This window comes from Cavia porcellus, unplaced genomic scaffold (assembly GCF_034190915.1).
Source record: "Cavia porcellus strain 051 isolate PalLab524CR breed Dunkin Hartley unplaced genomic scaffold, mCavPor4.1 scaffold_16, whole genome shotgun sequence".
NCBI lineage: Eukaryota > Metazoa > Chordata > Mammalia > Rodentia > Caviidae > Cavia > Cavia porcellus.
The window spans coordinates 44000542-44023313 of NW_026947499.1; the positions used below are offsets into that span (position 1 = coordinate 44000542).

General features: G+C 38.1%; 1 protein-coding gene and 1 long non-coding RNA gene across 2 annotated transcripts in view; one reads left to right on the forward strand and one right to left on the reverse strand.

Annotated features, from left to right (window-relative positions):
* Ercc4 (ERCC excision repair 4, endonuclease catalytic subunit) overlaps nucleotides 1–11320 on the forward strand; it is a 29817-nt gene extending 18497 nt beyond the window's left edge. The window contains exons 10-11 of the mRNA XM_003477764.5: nucleotides 3854–3966; nucleotides 6024–11320. Of these exons, the coding sequence (XP_003477812.1) occupies nucleotides 3854–3966; nucleotides 6024–6757 (847 nt within the window). The 3' untranslated portion in view covers nucleotides 6758–11320. The remainder of the gene's footprint in view (nucleotides 1–3853; nucleotides 3967–6023) is intronic.
* LOC134470726 (uncharacterized) overlaps nucleotides 1–22772 on the reverse strand; it is a 59145-nt gene that overhangs the window by 5004 nt on the left and 31369 nt on the right. The window lies entirely within an intron of this gene.

The window sequence follows — 22772 nt, forward strand, 5'->3', positions numbered from 1 at the left end:
GGCAAAAATTATTTATAGTGGCAATAGCCTGCCAGGATGCTAGACAGAATTTCAAAATAAATACTCATCCTACCATGCTGCTTACGGGTTTTCAGCACATCTGTAAAATATATGTATAACCTGGTTACTTGAAAGCAAGCATTCCTAAAAATATCAGTGGTTCAGTAAACACTGAACCAGGCCATCAGGTCTTTCTGAGGGGCTCAGCATGGTGTGCCGGTGATGCACTTCTTTTCCTTCTAGTCTTCTAGAATTGTGAAATGGCTTGGCCATAAATTCATCCAGCAATGAGTCATACAATTATTACCTTAAACCTATGAAAATATATTTTCTACTAAAGTCCTCTGTGGGATCTTTATAGAATATGAATACATATTCTTGAAGATAGTTTACTAATAGTGTATAACACAGCAATTATAATAGAGACTACCCTTTCTTCTTCAAATCTCTTAGAACCCCCTGTCTTACTGTGTCTTCTAGACCTTCACCCTCCAAGGCTGAAATAGATATTTATGGAGCGTCCACTTCATCCCTGGTTCAGAGTAGATATTAAAGGGCTAAGATTGCCGTGAATATAAAAAGCCTCTGCTCTACTGAAGTTTTCCACTAGTGGAATAGAGAGACACTAAATAATATAAATATTGTGATAAATAGCATTCAGAGTGCTGGTGACAGTAAAGATAAGAGGAAAAAGAGTGTGTTTAAAAGACTCATCCCATGCCATGAGTTGATAGGAATAGTTTCATGAAGAAAGGGGTGTTTAAGCTGGTACTTGGAAAAATGTACAAGAGCTACCAGGCAGATAGGGTGGGTGAGGAGTCATGTTGAACGAAGTTATGAGAGAAGGCTCAGGAATACAAGAGTCCTTGTCAAGGATTTAGGGCTTCAAGGGCAACAGGATAGGATTGTAGCATTCTAAGCAGAAATGTGACTTAAATGCACTTTTAAAGGCTTTCTCTGTCATAAAACAGAGAAATGTGCAGACTACTCAGAAGGCTCCTGTACTTGTCTGATGAGAGAAGGTGGTAGCCAAAATTAGGTGAACAGAGAAGACAGATTTAAGTGATGTTCAGGAGATAGAAGCAAAGAACTGGTGACCCTGTGCACAGCAGTACCTCTTAAACATTCTTTTACTCTTTTTAAAACCTCTTTTGACTAAGTTTTCTCTGGTTGAAATAGTTGTCACCAAATTACAGATGGACACAAAGAGCTAGAATACTCAAAGTAGTTTACTCTTGTTCATGTCAGGGAACCCCAAGGTTCACTAGAAGGTGAGTCACAGGAGTCAGAAAAACTACTCACAGTATGGTCTTGTTAAAGTGAAAATCAACAAAAGGAAGAGGCACATGGAGGAAGCCCAGGAAAAACCAACATCAGCTTCCAGATGTCCTCACCAAGTAGAGTTGCACAAGTGTACCTAACTTTGCCCACAAAATATTCGCAACAAGAAAACTCAGCTGAGCCTTGATGTACAGAGTTTTTATTGGGCTCAGTCTATCTGTGTGACTAACTACAGCCAGTTAGCCCAGCCCCCCAGAGCAAAGTCAGCATTCACCATAAATCACACCGGCTCTGTGATCTAACTGGTGCATAGGGCCAAAGGCCTCAGGCATACAGAGACTCTAATCAGGCAGAATACTCCATAGGCTTATAGCTTATCTCCTAAGAGCCGGCCATGAGTCAGACCCAAAAAGCCAGGCCTTTCTTGGAAATGTGTAGCTTGAGCAACTCAGACTTGCTGAGCTAACCCTTTCCCTGCACAGTGTTACAGCCAAAGCAGGTGTTAGCCTGTGTGGAGGGCGTCATCTGAAGGAGTAGGTTTTATATTTATGCTTTCCTTATGCATCTGCATCTTTCCTGGTACATCAGGGAGCCCAATGTAGGAAAAGGTACTTGAGTAGATAGTGGTAAAGTGTTGTGGACCTCATGCTGCTCCTGTTTTATATAAATTATTCTGTATATCAAAAAAGAAATAGCAGCATGTGGATAAGCCCTGCACATTTGGAAACCTCACTCAGCAGAACTGGGATCATGGACTCTCGTCCCCATTTCAGCCAAAACACTATTTCCAGTCCAGGTTATGTAATTCTAGCCAAGCTCTGGTATGATTTTTCCTAAACCCTCACAGTGATTGCCTGTTTACTATAAATACCATAAGATCTTCCGTTTTACACAGCAGGCAGGTGGTTGTACTATTTAGAATTTCAGGTACTTAATTTTCCAGAAAATGTGGGTAATTTAGAGGTGTTTGTTTTGAAAAGCAAAACAACATTTGAAGTTTGTTGCTAAAAGAGCATTTGCACCATTCCTGTGCTTGAAGAAAGTTGAATGTAAGAATGAGATGTTTTGCCAAGACCTCAGGAGGTGATATCAGAGCAAACACTGCACTATCATTTTAGATAACCAGAAAGGGATGAATTGGTGGAGAACAGAGTATTTAGGTGAATTAAAGGTCAGTATATTACAGATTATAAAAGGAAAATAAGGTTGCACACTAAGTATTGGTGATGAAAAGTTGTTTTTGCAGAAAAATTAGTTCTAAGACCCTCAGCACTATTATTTTGAAAGTCACTGATTTTCAAAGGGTTTTTTTTTAATTTTACTATTAAAAACTATCATCACAAAATCAGTTACCAAGGCTTGAAGTCATGTCCTTTGAAAAGACTTGTGATACAGCACCTCCTTGCTACATCGTAATGTGATGCAGGGTATGGAGATACTGAAAACATTAAAGCAAAAATAAGAAACCTCAGTACTTTGGATTAAGGAGAAATAGAAATCTGATTTTTTTAAGTTATTTTGTATTTGTTACATAAAATAACTTGAATGATTATGCTAATTGGTAAAGGCAAAGAATCAAATATTTATATTTTCTGAAAAATTGAATTACTAGTTCCAGTTTCATTTCTGGAGTATATTTCTTAGAAACAGAAACCATTGCAAAATCATTTGATAGCCTATCTTCAGGCTACATGTGGTGTCACATTCCTGTAACCCAGGTACTCCAGAGGCTAAGGCAGGAATCTCACAAGTTCAAGGCCGGCTTGAGCAGCTTAAAAATTAAATTTAAAAAAATTTTAAAAGCTTGGCCTATAGCTCAGGGCTAGAACATTTGGCTACCATGTAAAAAACCCTGGTTTCAATCTTTAGTACTTAAAAAAAAGGAGAAAGCTTATTTTCAATTTTTAGTATAATCCTGGATAATTAGGGCATGAGATTACTTCATTATAAGAAAAACATAGTGGTAATAACAGTTTTATTACTTAGGAGCTCATCATGATGTAGCTTTAAATTGCAAATCTTAGTTACCATTACTTGGTCTTCTAAAATCTATAATGTATAAGATACTGAACTACCTTGAAAATAGGAACTGTTAGGGGCTGGGGATTTAGCTCAGCGGCATAAGCACCTGCCTTGCAAGCAGACAGTCGTGAGTTCGATCCCCAGTACTGATAAAAATGAAAAAGACAAAAAAAAAAAAAAAAGAAAGAAAGAAAATAGGAATTGTTATATGGTCCAGACACAGCACACAAGAGTGCTCTAAATATTTTTAAATAAATACATGAGTAGCTGGGCATGGTGGCTCATACCTGTAATCCTAGCACTGTGGGAAGCTGAGGCAGAAAGATTACAAATTTGAGCCCACCATGGGCACTTTAGCAATTTAGCAAGAAATTATTTCTGCCTCCAATACTTGTCACTTATCTTTACATATGTACATGTATTTATTTTTTATATTCTCTTTACCACTATAGCCATGTAGAACATTTCAAGTATTACACTTTTCAAAAGATTAAAATTCATAATTTTGAAGTTAACCCTCCTAAAAAGTTGAAAACATTTTCTCACACAGGGAAAAGGCTAGCATGGTTGTCCCTGAAGAAAGAGAAGGCAGAGATGAAACCAACCTGGACTTAGCAAGAGGCACAGCGTCAACACAGGCTGCTGCTGACACCCGCAAAGCTGGTGAGTCCTGCCCTAGGCCAGAAGCCTGTTACCACTAAGAGAAGCTGGCAGGCTACACAGTTACTCTGCAGAACATTGATTTTTCCTACCCAACTTAAAAATAGAGAGGACATCTACTCCCAAACTCCAGCCTCAGCTCTGCCATTTACTAACTGTGTATCATCCCCAGGACAAAAGTGCTGTGTCTTTTGTAAAATAGTAGGGTTGAGTTCTAGGTACCCCATTTTAGAATGAGTTATCTTCCTCTTGTAGATTTAAAATTGATTGGTTGGGACTCAGAATGTACTTTTCCAAAGAAACTTTGGTAAATGCTAATGAAACCAATGGACCCATTGAGGAAAAGAAATTTTATTTCTTCTAGTCCTCCTCTTAGGTATACACACATGTGGGAGATTCCTGGGTTATGTACACTCCCACTCTTTCTTACTTGTTGTTCATTGTTACTTGGTGTTTCTCTTGATCTTAGCTATCTAGACCTGTCTATGCTGCGTGATAATAAAACTGCACTATGCTAGCAAGATCTACTACATTCCAGGTGTACTGTGATCCAGAAGTAACCATTTTCCCACTCCCCAAATTTCAGTTTTTCCATGTCAGCAACTGGTATCAGCCACACAGCAGGAGAAAGGCACTATAATTGAGTTGATGTAATCATTGGTGAGATTAAGTACAGTTAGAGCACCGGGTCTTATAATTTTGTAGACTTAATAGTAACTTTACATGTTTTTAAAACTGTGGATTCACAGGCCTCATCTATAGAAATTCTGATTCAGTGGTTGTAAATTAGAGTTAGCACCTTAGAGGGCTTCTGACCAAAACAGTGGTACTTGGGTCATACTTTAGGAAACTGCCTCTTTTGAAGATGATTCTTAACAGCTCAGATAAGTTGGTAATACTTTGTGAAGAAGTACAGAATGTAAGGCAGTATGAAGAAAAGTAGATTTGAGTAGGTAGGTACCACCCAGAAATCTTTGAAGTCTGCCCTTTTTAGGTCAGTCCTCAAAGCCATTGTATAAGATTCCTACTGCCACTGTTAAAAATCACTACAAATTTGGTGACTTGAAATAACACACAGTATTATATGACAGTTTCTTCAAGAAGGATAGAATTCCAAATAGGTTTCATTGGACTAACATCAAAGTATCAGCAGACCTGTATTCCTTTTGATGGGCCCAAGGAAGACTCCTTCTCCATAGTTTTTCCAGAGGTAGAAGCCACCTGCATTCCTTGATTCAGTGCCCCTTCCTCCACCTTTAAAACCAATGATATAGTGACTTTCCCCTGAGGCCTACTTGGAAAATCCAGGGTAATCTAATCTCAAAATGCGTATCCACATTCATAAAGTCCCTCTCCTCATGTCAAGTAATATTTACATATTGCAAGGATTGGGGCATGAGCATCTTTGAAAGCCCAAATTCTGCCTACAACTACCCTTGATATTTGAAAGTGTCCGCCTTCAATCAGCCGTATTAGCATCACATGACACTGCTAGAAATGTGACCTGAGACTCGTCAGACCTCGGACTTATTGATGTGTTCCTTATACTCCAAACCTGTTGAATTCAGAGTCTGCTTTCTAACACAATCCTGCATGATTTCTCTGCATATTCGAGTATGAGAAACTGTGTTCCTGGTTTCCCATCTCTGAACTCAATGAAATGATTACAGCACCTCAGGCAATTTGCTGAGTGAGCATGATAAGCACCTACTGTGTATGAGTCTCTGTCCTAAAACCAAAAAGTACAGTGGTCAACACAGATATGGTCAGTGTAATAGTGTGGAACCACAGAAGACAATGCAAAACAAATGTTTTGTACATTTCCATACATTTGCATGTAGAGAAATACAAATGGATTCTAACTTTCTTATTACTTCTATTTAGTTTAAGCAGATGTAATTTCCTTTTGCTTTCCCTATAAATGATTTTTGAAAGATACAGTGTTATATATCCATCCATCAGAGGTTAACAACAGAAATATCGATTTTAAGCTTTATTGTATTTTTATCTTTGGAACTTCTTTCCCAGTGACAAGACTCAAAATAATACTTTTTTAATAGGCGGCCAGGAACAGAATGGAACACAGCAAAGCATAGTTGTGGACATGCGTGAATTCCGAAGCGAGCTCCCATCTCTGATCCATCGCCGGGGCATTGACATTGAACCTGTGACATTAGAGGTTGGAGATTATATCCTGACACCAGAAATGTGTGTGGAGCGCAAGAGCATCAGTGACTTGATCGGCTCTCTGAATAACGGCCGCCTGTACAGCCAGTGCATCTCCATGTCTCGCTATTACAAGCGCCCTGTGCTTCTGATCGAGTTTGACCCCAATAAGCCCTTCTCTCTCACAGCCCGAGGTGCCTTATTTCAGGAGATTTCCAGCAGTGACATCAGTTCCAAACTCACTCTTCTCACGCTTCACTTCCCCAGACTCCGCCTTCTTTGGTGCCCTTCCCCTCATGCAACAGCAGAGTTGTTTGAAGAACTCAAACAAAACAAGCCACAGCCTGATGCCGCCACAGCCATGGCCATTACAGCAGATTCTGAAGCCCTGCCTGAGTCAGAAAAGTATAATCCTGGTCCCCAAGACTTCTTGTTAAAAATGCCAGGGGTAAATGCCAAAAACTGTCACTCCTTGATGAACCATGTTAAGAACATTGCAGAATTAGCAACCCTCTCACAAGACAAGCTCACAAGTATTCTGGGCCATGCCGCAAATGCTAAGCAGCTTTATGACTTCATTCACACCACTTACGCAGAAGTGGTGTCTAAAGGGAAAGTGAAAAAGTGAACAGTGGTCGCTGTTTGCTCATTGCTGACTGCTTTCCCCAACTGTTCTCTGCCAGCCATATAAGTCATTATTAATTATTTGTTCAGTGATTCATACTTCTCCAATGCTTTTAGTGATCTGCACTCCGAGGTTGGTGGACCAGAAGCCACGCTTCCTCTCTGCACATTGTGTTTAGGCATCTTTTTAACTGTTGCTTAACTCTCTGCCCACCCTACAGTGTCCCTGGCAGACTTACAGAAGTCCATTTTTAAATGAGGTGCGTCAAGATCAGGCAGTGCTTTCTGCAAGTGTTTCCTGAAGACTGTTTTGAAGCAAGGAGAGACCGTCACCTCTAAAACTGACTAGGCTCACCCTAGTATAAGTCATAGGAAACGTATTACAACTTGGTTGTCCAAAAGCATCTCCATGTCCCTTTATTACAAATGAAATGAATTACTGGTTCACAAAACTTGGTGGTGTAGGTGAAGGAGCCCTTAAATTTCTGCTTTTACCAATGTTCAGCCCCCTACGTCTCAAAGAGTTCTAGGCCTAAAGGACTAGTTACAGTCTCACAAGATCTCTTTTCCTGGCTTTTCATGAGTCCAAGCCCCATTCTGGCAACATATCATCTTCTTTGCCTCCCTGTGAGGGACTCAGACACAAGTAAACAAGTGACCCATAAAACTTTAAAGATTTTCTTATCTTTCCTTTGTGTTGAGATAGAAGACTTGCAGATAAATGGAAGATAAGCACACGGAATATATAAAAATTCAGAAAAAATATATATATAAAAGTCCATAAATTAATCTCATTTTAAAGCTCCTGATTGATTTAAATTGGCTTTTTACTGAAGTGTACATATAGGACATTCATAGCATCTTTGTGCAGTTTTTTAACTTTGATACTTTAACTTAGCTGTCATATATTGAGTAATGAGCAGTAAATTTTCTACCTCAAATTTTGATGTAGACATGAATTCTGCTTGCTGTATCACATAGTTTAGTGTTTCATCAGTGTCAGCTATTTTGTAGTTTGTCGCACACACTACTGAGACAGTGGACCTTGTAAAACAAATTGTCTTCAGTTTTAACAAAAGCACTGTAACTGGCCCTCTCATATTGGCATCTTGATTTATATTGGTACTTAACAGTGTAGTTGTCTGTCAGTATCCATGAAGGATTGATTCCAGGGCCCTCCCATGGTATCAAAATATGTAGATGCTCAAGTCCCTTATATAAAATGTCATAGTATAATAACCAACACATATCCTCCTGTATACTTTAAATCATCTCTAGATGACTTATACCTAATACAATGTAAAGTCTATGTAAGTAGTTGTTACACTGTTACGCATAAGGAATAATGACAAGAAGACATCTGTACATGCTCAATACAGATGCAGCTTTTTACCCAGATATTTTCAGTCCTGAATTGGTGGTAAACCCATGGATCTAGAGCCCATAGATAGGGAGGGCCAACTGTAATAAGAGTATTACTGGGGATACATGGATGTTGAACTCCAATGCTGAGAATGGAGCTCAGTGTATATTGCTTGCCCAGTGTGCACATGGTCTTGGACTCAAGTCCCTAGCACTGCAAAACAAAATTTGAGATGTTTAAAACTGTATATAAGGATACTGCAAGAATGAATTGGGCTGGGGATATAGCTCCGTGGCACAGGGCCTACCTGGCAAATACAAAGTCCTGAGTTTAATTCCTCATTCAAAAATAAAAAATGAATTGAGTGTCAAGAACTAGATAGTTTATGATAGAACCTGGTAGCACTGGTGCTGAGCCTATGGCGTGGGTTCCACCAAGGGCTGTTTGTATCATTGAAAGCTCTAAAAGGTTCACCATCACTGCTACAAGGTGTTGTGGAGAATAAGGACAATGACAAAGAAAAATTAGTTGAAGGCAAAACAAAGTTTGGGCTGCTCATTTGGTCCCAGAGGTAAAAAAACATAGGCCCTCTAGAATAGGATACAAAAATTTTGAATGATTACAATATGAACATTAACACTCACTGTTATATTATCTTATTGAGTTCAATCATAGTTCATAGTTTATTGAAGAGTTCAACCATAGTATATTAAAATAGACATACCACTTCAAATGGTAATGATTATTATGTTAGTTCAATCATAGTACACTTAAATAGACATACCACTTCAAATAGCAATGATTATTATGTTCCTTCACCCTAGTCTAGCATTTCTGCTTACGGTATGTAATTCCTTTTTCCTTCGTTTTCTTTTTTTTTTTTTTTTTTTTTTCTTGTATATTTCCACTTGCCTTCTACTGCTGTTTCATTACATTAAAAAATTTTAGCACCACATTCTGCAACGAGAGTTGCAGTCATAGTATAGTTTTCAAAACTAAGCACTTCTCAAATATCCCCTTTTAAATAGTCTTTGTTATCTAGTAAAACATAGATAACACTTTTAAATGTATTATTTCTAACATCCCTCAGTTCTCAAAATCTGCCAGTTGCTGCTATGCCTACTGGACATGAAGATAGGTGCACTGTCTTGTATGTATTTGAATTACAATCGATTTCAAGTGAACTCTCTAAGATAGTAGAGGTAAAGGATTCTTACTGCCACTTTCTTTTCCAACTAAATAAGTATATTTCAGTGTCTTTCCAGTTGTGGATAGCTTTTCTTACATCCATAACTACTTATTTTTGTCGAACTTTTAATGAATTTTTACAGTCTAAGATTGTTTAGTAAAGGAACTAGAGATGCATATCTTACAGAATGATAACTTTCTTTTCTAACATTTTGCTAACTTTGCTTTCAAAGCAGTAAATATCCAGTTTACTGATGAACTTGTGCATGGCTTTTTAAAAGTCCTTTTTAAATGATAAATCGAAATTGTTCTATATCGGTTTTGCTTTTTTTGTCATCTCGGTTTGGTTTTTGGGGTGCTGGGGATTGAACCCAAGGCCTTCACCCTGACTGTGTCCCCAGCCCTTTTTATATATTATTTTGAGGTGAGGTCTCAATAAGTCAGCAAGTTGCCCAGGCTTCAGCCTCCCAGAGTGCTGGGATTATAGCATGTGTCACAAAACCCAGCCAATTTTACACATTTTTTTGCATAAAAATTTTAACATCTGAGAAATCATTTTGTTAAACCATGGTGTTTCTTTTAATAAGTCTTTAAAATTATACACGACGATCTAGAGTGGTCATCAATATTGTTCTTTAGGCGCTGCCTGTTTCTTAAAATGTGACACTTAATAGACCATTTGTCTACACATCTTTGAGTGCTTTCAATATGCAGTTTAAACTCCCAGTTCATAAAGATTGGAAAAAATCGCCACATTCATCAACCCTTTAAGACGGATGATTAAGTCCAGATTTGGTCATATTGCAATAACATTATAGAACTAATAAATGTCCTGATAAATGATGCAGGAAATCCTTCCATGAAGCAAATCTGAAGAAGTAGTTGGAGGAAGACAAGTACTATTGGTTTTGTTTTTCAAGCATGATTTGATTTTTCCTTTGGATCAGAGAACTTCTTTAGGGAAATTATTTTTTGGTGTTCAGTTTTCATCTGGACAAGTCCCCTTTAAAACCTACACTTTAAGAAAATTCTCGGGTTTTAGTGGATTAAAATGTAGTCAAGCTTAGACATGAATTGTTATTCTTTATTATTTGACTTTCTGTTTTGGTTTATAGCTATTTCCTGTCTGATTCTGAATTTTGTACTTAATTATCTTTTTTATCAACAGATTTTTGGTGGCCTGTATCACGATGCTGTTTTGTTTTGTTTTGTCTTTTTTTTAATTTATAGATGTGTAAGCCACAGTGGGCTTGGGAGGAAGACAAAAGTGAAATGTGTCTATCTATAACAAGTGTGTATGAATTTAATTGAAATATATATTCAATATTTTTCTTCCCATCTTCAGGACAAAGTAAATATAATAGTGTGTAGTGGGAGAGTATATGTTATCAGTAATGTATTGGTAAATATTTACAATTCAGAGAGTATTTAATTATTTTCTTTTTAATTATGCAGAATAAATGATTAAGGCTGAAATACCTCTTGAACCTTTACTTCTGCTGTTTGACTTGCTGCTAACCCGCCTTCTAAGGCATCAACATATTTCCTTTTGCTTATTTTCCCTTCCATAGCATGTCTCCTTAAGAAAAAAAGAAACCTATTCTTTGGAAAATTCTCATTTATGGATACGTAATGAGTGTGTCAAGTTCAAATCCTGGGCCATGTTAACAAAGTTAATTGTCTACTACTACCACCAGGTACATTTTCATTTCATTAACATCAAAATTGGAAGAAGTGAATTGTCCCTTGACACCTCTGCGACTTATCATTTCTTAAGCTTAATTATTTATGAATTGGCTCCTTTCAATGATTTAATGATTGTGTGTCTGCTTTAAAGTGAGATCTGTATCCCTTTTTAATAAGATGTAAAACATTATTTCTCAGAATGTTCTAATGTATAAATAAAGACTGACAGGCTAATGACCCTCCTTTAGTAGTGATGCTATGACTCACATTTATTGAGCACTTGTGCATTATTTCATGTAATCCTCACAATAAAGCTTATTTATTATTTAATCCTCTGTTACAGTGATGAAACTGAAAAGCAGAGAGATTTAAGTGATTTGCACAGAGTCACTTGATGGTAGATGGTGGACCTATATGTTGAAACCCAAGTGGATGCAGAGTCCCTAGTGAAAGGTTGGGGCGGGGCAGAGTGTGGGAAACTGCACTGTACCTTCTGCTGGCTGATGAGAAAGGCTGTTTTCAATGATAAAGTGGAGGTTAACTTGTAGAAAAATATGACAGTACAAAGGATTCTTGTCCAGGTACACCCTTTTATTATTTGGCATTTGGGGGCACATTTATTTCTCTATTCCTGTGACAATTCAACTAAATCTGCAGGCCTTTGGCTTTCTTTCCAACCACTCTTAAACTTCCAGATTTCCTCATTAATTCAGTTACAATTTTTGGCTTCTTTTTTATGAGGTATGATTTTAGTTTTTGAAAATTATATTTTGTGATAGTATTGCCAATGTAAACTCCCATGATGCCTATAGTTTAATGATAAAACCTATTTCCAACCTTATACATCCCGAAATTAAACCTTGTAAAGTACAAAAGGAAATTATATGTGTGTTATATATATATTTATAAATATATGTTGTTTGCATATATGTTAACTTTAATAACTATGAAGAACTTTAAGGTACTAGTATATTGTCAGTATTTTATCTGAGTTCCTTTTCTGCGAAGCCATTGACTGTCAATGTTAAAGAGACTCATTGATGAATGAAAAGAACTTTGAGATATTCCCAGGGATCTATTTGTGTGATCAAAGTATCTATATATGAGAAGAACACAACTCTCAGAGCTGGAAGGTAAACAAAATCCCCTTGTGATTTCAAAGCGGTAACCTAGGATTGATTCATGAAAGTAGTACATTGAGTCTAATGGCATCACAGCATATTTGAAACCTTTCATGCAATTTTGAGATGCAGAATTTGGTGTTGGAGAATGCCTTTCACTGAGAAACAGATTCAGCTCCCTGTGCAGCTTTATTTTTGCACCCAACAGAGGCTGGGTGAAGATGGTTTAGTAGAATCAGGAAAGCGTAACTGAGTAGGTCTCTTTTCAGTGTCAGGCACTTATCACATAACGTACAGAGCTGTGGCTGGGTTTAGTGCTGTAATGGTCCTTTACCATGAAGGGACACTCAATCCTGCACTGAAGGGAAGTCAAAGGCAGAAAATGAGTAAAAAGAAGCACAAAAATACCACAGGAGAAATGTGAGTGCTTGGAAGTCAGAGGAAGAGGTCCTATTGGGAGTGAGTGGCCTTGGAGCAGAGAAAGAATTTAAAATGAGTTTTAAGAGCAAGGATGTCAGCAGACAAAAGTGTTGCAATACAGCCAAGTTCATCGGGTCTGTGAAGAAACAGTAGGAAATAGAATAATGGACTTTAAAAGAGTCATGAACAGTGAAAGGGAAGCAACACACTAAAGCCATATTGTTGGAGGTGCTCAAGGGCTGGAATGAGGGCCTGTGTGTGAGGTCCTGGAGATAAAACCCAGAGCCTTCACATTAAGCTACATCCACAACCCTTGTTTTTTATTCTGAGATAGGATCCAAGTCACTAAATTGTCCAGGCTGGGCCCTTAACCTGTTCCTGCCTCAGCCTCCCAGAGTGATAGGATTACAGGTGGGCACCACCATGCCAAATTGAGGGGTTCTTATTTCCATTGAAAAGTGAGGCTAAGATGTGACCAAAGAAGTCTGAATTTATAATAGAAAGGAGCTAATGCTAATTGAGCACATACAGTGTGGCAGGCAGGTACTGGTATTTGTTATCTTTACAGATAGAAGACTAAAAGACTCCAAGAGAATAAGGAATGAAAATAAATGCAGATTATTTCTCCTCTTTTACCCACCATTCCTTACTGGCAGGAAGAAGGATTGGCAGGAATACCCACTTGTGAGGCCACTGTATTGATATAAGCAACCTGTAATGGGAGACAGAACTAGGAAGATGACTTTGAAAATGGAAAAAATATAAATTAGAACAGCAGCCAAGAAAGGCAATCTGGCAAAGGAAATAGATGCCTAAGAGACGCTCAGTAATGCCCAGATTTTAGGTGTGGATTCAAGAAGTGATGAGATTATTTTACAAAAATATTTTGGAAAAGAACCCAGTTTTTTGTTTTGTTTTGTTTGTTCTTTTGTTTTGGGAGGATTGGGGGTCGAAAAAGGAAAAGCAGAGTTTAATCGAATTGATTTGAGACAATCAAGGGTCAGGGGACGGTCACAACAGAATATGTAGTAGACATCTGAACTGAAAAAAGAGTTAAAAGCCTCCAAAAAATAAATGGTCGAGATTTTTTTTTAATGAAAGGAGCCACAGATAGAACTTTTAAAAATGCCTACCTTCAGCTGGGAAGGTGGAGGAAACAATAAAAGGAAGAAGAGCAGGAGGACGGACTCCCACAGCAACCAGAGTAAAAGGCAGGAGAGGCTTCCTCGGGGTCACCTCAACATGAGTGTCCACTAATCCAAATGCTGTGGCTTAGGGTGCCACGAAGAAAGCCCGGCCTCCCCGGATGGTGGCTAAGAGCCTGGGCTGCAACCCAGCCTCAGGGAGAAGTCAGAGGAAGGAGGGAAAGAACAGGACAAACAGCAGGTCAAAGGTGATTTTGTCAGTTGAGGAGCCAGATAAAAGAGCAGACTGGGAGAAGAAAGATTCCTGGGAGAGAAGAAATAATTCAGACCCAAACTGGGTGTTGAAGGATCTGGAGGTGGAGGAAAAAATAAAAGTATTTTTTGCTTTTCTTCCTCTCACACCTACAGAAAGCCTGTTTGCATATTGATCTGCTGCTTCTTAAAGACCAGTGTGTTATGTTACCATGTGTAATCCCTACTTGGAACAGAACTGGTAGGCCACAGTAAATAACAACGAGCCCCTTTCTGAAGTTTTAACAATGCAGTGGTGCTCTTTGGCAGTGAGGTCTGTGTGTGTTTAAGCTGGCTAAGGCAAGGCCAAGAACCCCTCTGTTTGCAACTTGGATTCATAATTTTATTATAATTTAAAGCATCCCTTTCAGTGGTTTATGAAATCAAAATATGTGCTGGCTAATGTCACCTGGAAACTGAAAGTTGATGTTCAGCAACTCTTACTAGCCAATCCCAAAACTTCCAAAGGATTTTTATTTTGGTCGTACTGTAACTGGGGCAGCCAAGTTGCTATGGTGATTTGTTCTCAAAACAGAGCACTTTGCTTTAGTGCATTGAAACAGATAAATCTGCTTTATGTTGACTTGATCATGACATTAATTCTAGTTAAAACATCTCTATGCTCCCATCAGGACTTGTGTATAGGAATTTTAAATCAGGGCCAAGAAGTCATTGGCTAAAAGAATTGAACTTGGACTTTTTCAACCTGGACCTTAACAATTCATGCAACTGAAGACTGTTGGCCTGTAGCCCAGAGCTCTACCATGAGGGTGGCTTGCAGCTCGGGGAAGGTTCATCCTTGAGGCAATTATGTGGTTAATTGCTCCGGTGTGGGCATAGGCTAAAAGTTGTGACTCACGACACACTGTCACTAATAGAATGGGTGGGAGTGGGGCGGACCGGATGCAAGGATGCACTGAGAAGTCAGCAGCTGCTTCCCATTCCTCTTCCGAATCTGTAACTCACCACCATCTCCCTCCCCTAGAGGTGGGAAAGACACAAACGCAAGTCCAAAAGAGGCACTCCTGGCCTCATCGGTAGGGGGCCCCATTGAGTCAGGAGTCCTAAGCTAGCCACGCTGCAGTTACTGGACACTTTAAGGATGACTGCACTTTGAATGGGAGTGTATCTGCCTCTGATTCTTGCCTAACCATGACATGAGAGAGAGAGAGGGAAAAAAGAAAGGAAGTGCCTGACTTCTGGCATGACTCATTATAAACAAGCAGCGGGCAGATTTACTGCCTCTTATCAGAGACCGAGTGTGCACCCCAGGACTAGCATGAATCAGAAGTCTTGTTGGTTTCCCCGGCCCACCAAGGAAAAGGTGACTTTGGAGCAGAGTACTGTAAACTTATTGAATACTACTAGTGATCCCATGTGAAACCCTGGGCTTCTAGTTGAGGTCAGATTCCCTCAAAACCAAGGAAGCTTTCAGATTAAAGGAACAAACTGGCCATACTACCAGGAAATTGATTTGAAGTTAATGAAATGTTTGCCATGTTAGCGGTTTTGCAACATAGGTGTCAAAAATCATCAAAATACATTTAAATTTGTCATTTATTGTATGTATTTTATAGTTCATGGCGTTTTAAAGAAGAAATACAGTTAACAGTTTAGCAGAAGAAAAAACCGGCCAGCCCTTGATCATTGTAATTTATCATGGAGTTCCAAGTAACTGCTCACTGCCTTATCCATACTGATCTGCTTATATCTGCAGCAGATAGAAGAGTGCCAATGTGAAGAGATGACAGTAACACAGTTTCCCAGAATGTGCTGGTTAGATAAGTTACTTGTTTTGACTCAATTCCCTGTTTTCCAGACCACAGAGAATGGAAGGAGTAGAAATAGGTGAGGCTCAGGTGGCCAAAATTTGGAGTGGAGGATGGGGAAGCCTTAGGTAGGGGGGGAGGAGCACCTTTGACCCCATCCCACCACGCCCCACCCCAGGGAGCTTGGGGTGGAGAAGTCTGTTCATGCTTTCCTGCGTCAGAGCCGGCAAGTCAGATCAAGTCAACAGTGTGTCTGCTTGCTGTCGGCTGTGCCTACACAGATGAACACGTGAAATGACTTCACACTTAGAAACCGGCAACCAGCAAGCAAATTAATTTAGGGGAAAATGAACACAGATGTGTTGAAATGGCCAAAAAGAAAAACTGAAATAGTGTAGTGTGGAGTTAATCAAAGAACAAGTAGCCACAAGGGGAGGAATGGCCCAGATTTTTTAAAATGTAAATAACCTTAATTAGGAAAATATGAATTTATCTATGCATGGACTTGCTTATGACTTGCTAGAGTATATGGGCATTTTTTTCTCTTTTTAATAAAATAGCCTTAGGCACCTTAGGACAGAGAAAGGGACTTTTTCTTTCTGCTGATATATTCTTATGAATAGCAGCTACTGATAGCTAGCTAACCCTTATGGGAGAGGTCTAACCTTGTCCCACAGGGCTTAATTATTTCTCTCATTTTCCCATTAGTCTCTCATATGGCCAGCATTTGTTCATGCGACTATCTTTTGGCAAACAAATTCAATGTGTACATCAAATTGATTTGGAGAATTTGTCATTTTAACAAGATAGTCATTTATATAAGAGGACTCGGTCTTTTTTATTTTAAAGAGATTAAGAACAAAAGAGGATGGAACAAAGCAGATCAGAACAGAACAATGTAAGCAACACAGTACTTCACCACAAGACAACCAGATATTAACAGTAGCTGCCATAATGTCTCTTTTTTTGAAATAGTTGAGCTTACCTTCACATACAATAATATCAAACATAATAAAATAGTATAAAACCATTCAAGAGAATGAAAGTATTACAGGGAATTCAGAAACAACAGAAAATTAACAATGGCTACTATATTATCTCCTTTTCCATAAAAAATTTGTTTATACTATCACACATATTAAAATCCAATAAGATACAACATAGAACCAATGGAAACAGAAGAACAAAAGCATGGTAGTAGTTCAGAGTAAGATGATATTAAATCAGCAATGGCTGTCATAATGTCTTGTTTTCTTCAAAATAGCTGTTCATGCCATCACATACCATAAAATCAAACAAAACAGAATAAAACCATTCCAACCAGTGAATGAAAACATTATAAGGCTTCAAAGCAATGTAATGGGGAATCACGATTACCATAAAATCTTATATACTCTTATCATTTCTTTTTTTTTTTTTTTGTCTTTTTCCTTTTTATCGGTACCCGGGATCGAACTTACGACTGCCTGCTTGCAAGGCAGGCACTTATGCCACTGAGCTAAATCCCTAGCCCCTATCATTTCTTACACTAAGGAGACTATATGGTATTTATACATGTGAGTTTATTTCTCTTATGAGTATGATCACAAGTTACGTCCATTTATTTATAAATATCTCAATGTGATCATTCTTCATAGCTGAGTAGTACTCCATTGTATAAAAATACCACAACTTTTTTTATCCATTCCTCAGTTGATGGACACTTAGGTTGTTTCCAAAATCTGGCAATTACAAATTGTGGTGCTATAAACATGGGTGCACATATATCACTGTGGTATGATGTTTTCAGTTCTTCTGGGAATATGCCTAGAAGTGGAATAGCTGGATCAAATGGGACCTCCAATCCCAGCTTTCTAACAAATCTCCAGACTGACCTCCACAATGGTTGCACCAGTCTACACTCCCACCAACAGTGCAGGAGAGTTCCTTTTTCCCCACAGCCTCTCAGCATTTGTTGTTGGTAGTTTTCTTGATCCTGGCCATTCTTTCTGGAGTGAGATGAAATCTCAGTGTGGTTTTAATTTGCATTTCTCTAATGACTAGTGATGCTGAACATTTTTTCATTATTTATTTGCCATTTGTAGTTCTTCATCTGAGAAGTGTGTATTCATCTCAGATGCCCATTTTTGGATTGGGTCTTTGAATTTTGGGGGTCTGATTTTTTTTAGTTCTTTGTATGTTTTAGAAGTCCTTTGTCTGAGGAACAGTTCACGAAAATTTTTTCCCAGTTTGTGGATTTTCTTTTCACTATGCTGGAGATTTCTTTTGACATGCAAAAACTTTTTAATAAGACATGATCCCAGTTATTGATTCTGGGAAGTATTTCCTGTGCAGTTTGATTCCTGTTCATGAATTCTCTACCGACCCCTATGTCTTCAAGATTTTTACCTAATTTGTCTTCCAACAGATTTAGTGTTTCTGTTTTAATATTCAGATCTTTGATCCATTTAGATTTTAATTTAGTACATGGTGATAGGCCTGGGTCTAGTTTTAATTTTTTGGCATATGGAGAGCCAGTTTTTCCAACACCATTTATTAAAGGGACTGTTGTTCTTCTAGTAAATATATTTGCCCCCTTTATCAAAGATAAGGTGGTTGAATGGGTTTGTAGTTGTGGTTGTAACTTCTAATCTATTCCATTGATTTTCAGATCTGTTTTTATTCCAGTACCGTGCTGATTTTATTACAGTAGCTTTGTAGTATAACTTCAAGTCAGGGATTGTGATACCTCCTGCCTTGCCTTTGCTGCTTAGAATTGCCTTTGCTATTCTAGGTCTCTTCTGGTTCCAGATGAATTTTAGGAGTGATTTCTCTAGATCTATGAGATATGTTGATGGTATTTTCATTGGAATTTCATTGAACCTGCATAAAAGTTTTGGGAGAATGGCCATTTTCACAATTTTTATTCTTCCTATCCATGAACAAGGGATGTCTTTCCATTTTCTGAGATCCTCTTTGATTTCTTTTTCAGGGTATTATAGTTTTCCCTGATTAGATCTTTTATTTTTTTCGTGTGATTAATTCCTAAGTATTTCATTTTTTTTTTTTTGGATGTTAGTGTGAAGGGTGTGGCCTCTCTTATTTCTCTCTCTGTGATTTTGTTGTTAGTGTATAGAAATGCTATTGCTTTTGAGTATTGACTTTGTATCCAGCTACACTGCTGAATTTATTTATTATATCTAGGGGACTTCCATGGAGTTTTGGGGGTCTTTTATGCAGATTATCATGTCATTTACCAATGATGATAATTTAACTTCCTCTTTTCCTATCTTTACTCCTTTTATTTCTCTCTCTTGTCTAATTGCTCTGGCTAGTTATTTCCAGTACTGTGTTGAATAGGAGCAGTGATAGGAGACATCCTTGTCTTGTGCCTGATTTTAAGGTAAAGGCATTCAAGTTTTGGCCATTTAATATGATGCTGGCTCTTGGTTTGTCATAGATGGCCTTTATTATATTGAGGTAAAGACCATCTATTCCGATTTTCTGTAAAGTTCTTATCATGAATGAATGTTGGACCTTATCGAAGGCTTTTTCTGCATCTATAGAAATGATCATGCGATTCTTACTTTTGGCTTTATTGATATGCTGGATTACATTTATTGATTTACGTATGTTGAACCATCCTTGCATTCCTGGGATGAATCCCACTTGGTCATGGTGTATAATCTTCTTGATGATTTGCTGCATCCTATTTGCCAATATTTTATTGAGGATTTTGCATCTGTGTTCACTAGGGAGATTGGTCTGTAGTTCTCTTTTTTAGTTGGGTCTTTCTCAGGTTTTGGTACAAGAGTAATATTTGCTTCCAGGAATGACTTAGGAAGGATTACTTCCCTTTCAATTTCATTGAATAGTTTGAGGAGTGTCGGCATTAGGTCTTCTTTGTATTTCTTGTAGAATTCTGCAGTGAACCCATCTGGGCCTGGGCTCTTCTTTGTAGGTAAGGACTTAATTACATTTTCAATTTCATTAATAGAATTTGGGTTATTCAGCAGTTTTACATCTTCTTGACCCAGCTTTGGTACTTCATATGCTTCTAGGAATCTGTCCATTTCTTTTGTGTTACCAAACCTATGCGAGTAGAGGTTTTTGAAATAGGTGTTGATGATCTTCTGTATTTCCACAGAGTCTGTAGTGATTTCACTTTTTCATTCCTTATTGCATGAATTTGAGCTTTTTCTTAACTTTTTAAAGTTACATTGGCTAGGGGCTTATCAATTTTATTTATTCTTTCAAAGAACCAACTCTTTGATTCATTGATTCTTTGGATTGTTTTCTTAGTCTGTATTGCATTAATTTCTGCTCTGATTTTTATAATTTCCTCCCTTCTTTTGGCTTTAGGCTTGAATTGCTCTTCTTTTTCTAGATGTTTGAGGTGTAGCATCAGGTCGTTTATTTGTTTTCGTTCTGTTTTCCTAATGTGGGAACTCAGTTCAATAAATTTTCCTCTGAGGACTGCTTTCATTGCATCCCACAGATTCTGATAAGTTGTATTTATATTTTTGTTTGCTTGTAGCTATTGTTTAATTTCTTCTTTAATTTCCCCTGTGATGCACTGATTGCTCAAGAGTGTATTATTCAATTTCCATGTATTTTTTTTGGGGGGGGGTTGCAGTTTCTTTTATCATTAATTTCTAGTTTCATGGTGCTATCATCTGATAACATGCATGGGATAATTCTTTTGCACTTACTTAAATATGTTCTGTGGGCTAATATATGATCTGTTTTAGAGAATGTCCCATGTACTGCCGAGAAGAATGTGTATTCTGATGTTGTTGGATGGAACACGCTGTATGTGTCTTATCAAGTTCATTTGTTCACAGGTGTGATTCAGTTCTGTTATTTCTTTGCTGGTTTTTTGTCTTATTGATCTGTCCCTTGGTGTCAACGGTGTGTTAAGGTCTCCTATTATAATTGTTATTGCTTATTTTATTTTTGATTTCTATTAATACTTGTTTTATATAGCTGGCTGCTCTGGAATTTGATGCATATATATTTAAGATTGTTATCTCTTCCTCTTGAAGTTTTCCCCTAAGTAGTATGTAGTGACCTTCTTTATCTCTTCAGATCATTCTTGGTTTGAGGTTGACATTCAAATAGCTATCCCTGCTTTTTGGGGGTTCCTGTTGCATGAAGTATTGTTTTTCATCCTTTGATTTTCAGTTTGTGAGTTTCCTTTTGGGTTAGATGGGTTTCTTGTAGACAGCATATGGTTGGATGTTGTTTCTTGACCCATTCTGCCAGTCTGTTTCTTTTAATTGGGGAATTGAGACCATTTACATTAATGTTTATTACTTTTATATATTGATTTATTCTTGCCATGTTATCTTTCTGCTTTTGCATCTTTATCTTTCCATTCTGTTTAATTGTATGCATTGATTAGTGGTTTTTCCTATGTGTATCTAGAATGTCTTTCAGTATTCTTTGCAGGGTTGGTTTGGTGATCATGAAATTCTTCAGCTGTTCTTTGGTGTGGAAGTATCTTATTTCTCCATCCATTTTAAAGGACAGTTTTGCAGGGTACATCAGTCTGGATTGGAAGTCATTTTTGTTTAAGATCTGAAATACTTTACTCCATATTCTTCTTGACTTCATTGTTTGTATTGAGAAATCTGCTGTCATTCTGATAGGTTTTCCTTTATAAGTGACCTGTCTTTTCTCTCTGACAGCTTTTAATATTCTATTCTTATGTTGGATTTCTGGGTTGGTGATTATTATATGTCTGGGTGTAGTTTTATATTGGTTATGGCTATTTGGAGTTCTATAGTCTTCACTGATCCTGATGTCAGTTTCCATTCTCATATTTGGGAAATTTTCAGCTATTACTTCTCTAAATATCCTCTTGACATTCTTTATATTGTCCCCTTCTTTTTCATTTATCCCTATCAATCTTACGTTGTTTTTCTTTGCATCATCTTACAGCTGTTGAATTGTTATTTCCTGATTCCTTGTTATTTTTAAAAGATCTTTCCTTTCCTGTTCACTAACTGCAATCTTGTCTTCGAGGTCTGAAATTCTATCTTTACTTTTGTGGAGGCATTTGTGACAACTTTCAATGAAATTTTTGATTTTCTGTATGTCTCTTTGAATCTGCTTCATGTATTCTGATTGTTTCTTATATTGTTCATACAGGGATTCTATCTTTTTTGCTTTGTTCCTCTAATTTTTAACTGTGTCTTTAGATGTGTTTAGCATTTCTTTCATTACTTTTATCATTTCATCTTTTACCTGGGAGATTATTTCTAATTTGAATTCCTTTAAAGCTTCCCGGATTTGCTTCTTTATTTCAGTTGCTATTATTTCAGGTATTTCAGGTGTATGGCATATATTTTCTTTTATGTACATAGCTCCTAGGCTTTCTTGGGATGGGCTGGAGGTTTGAGATTGCATCTGGGTCTTTCCTTTTGTCATTTTCCTATGTTTCTGTGTTTCAAGTGATGTTCCAAAGCTTCCCCTGGGCATGTTGGAAATCGCCTCCTATTCTGTCAGCTCCTAGGACTGAATGGAGGTTGCTGAGCATGGTCCAGTCAGGCCCACAGGACCTCCCATGCCACCTCTGGTGTTCCAGGAAGCTGGGTCGGCTCCTAACCACTGTGGGTGGTGGTTCTAAGCTCTCCCTGGGCTAGCACTGATGCGATGGAACTCACCTCAGGTTCCCTCATCTCCCTTGATTGAAGAAGGTCACTGGGCATGGTCTGGTTGGGCCCAGGAAACCTCCCAAGCCTAGTCTAGTGTGGCTGGAAGCTGGATGGGCACTTAACCACTGGGAGCAATAATCTTAAACTCTCCTCGGGCCACACCAGTGTGCTGGTATTCACCTACACAGTCCAGTTCCCTGGATTGAAAGAAGGTCTCTGGACATGGCCCAGCTAGGCCTGCAAAACCTGCAGAGTCCAGTCTAATGTGGCTAGAAACTGAGTGGGTCCTTCACCTCTCAAGGACTTTGTCTTATTCTCCCAGTTTCTCAGTCAGTGGCTGTTACAAATGTGTATGTGTCTGTACTGTATTTTTCCGACTCTTCAGATCCTACATGTAC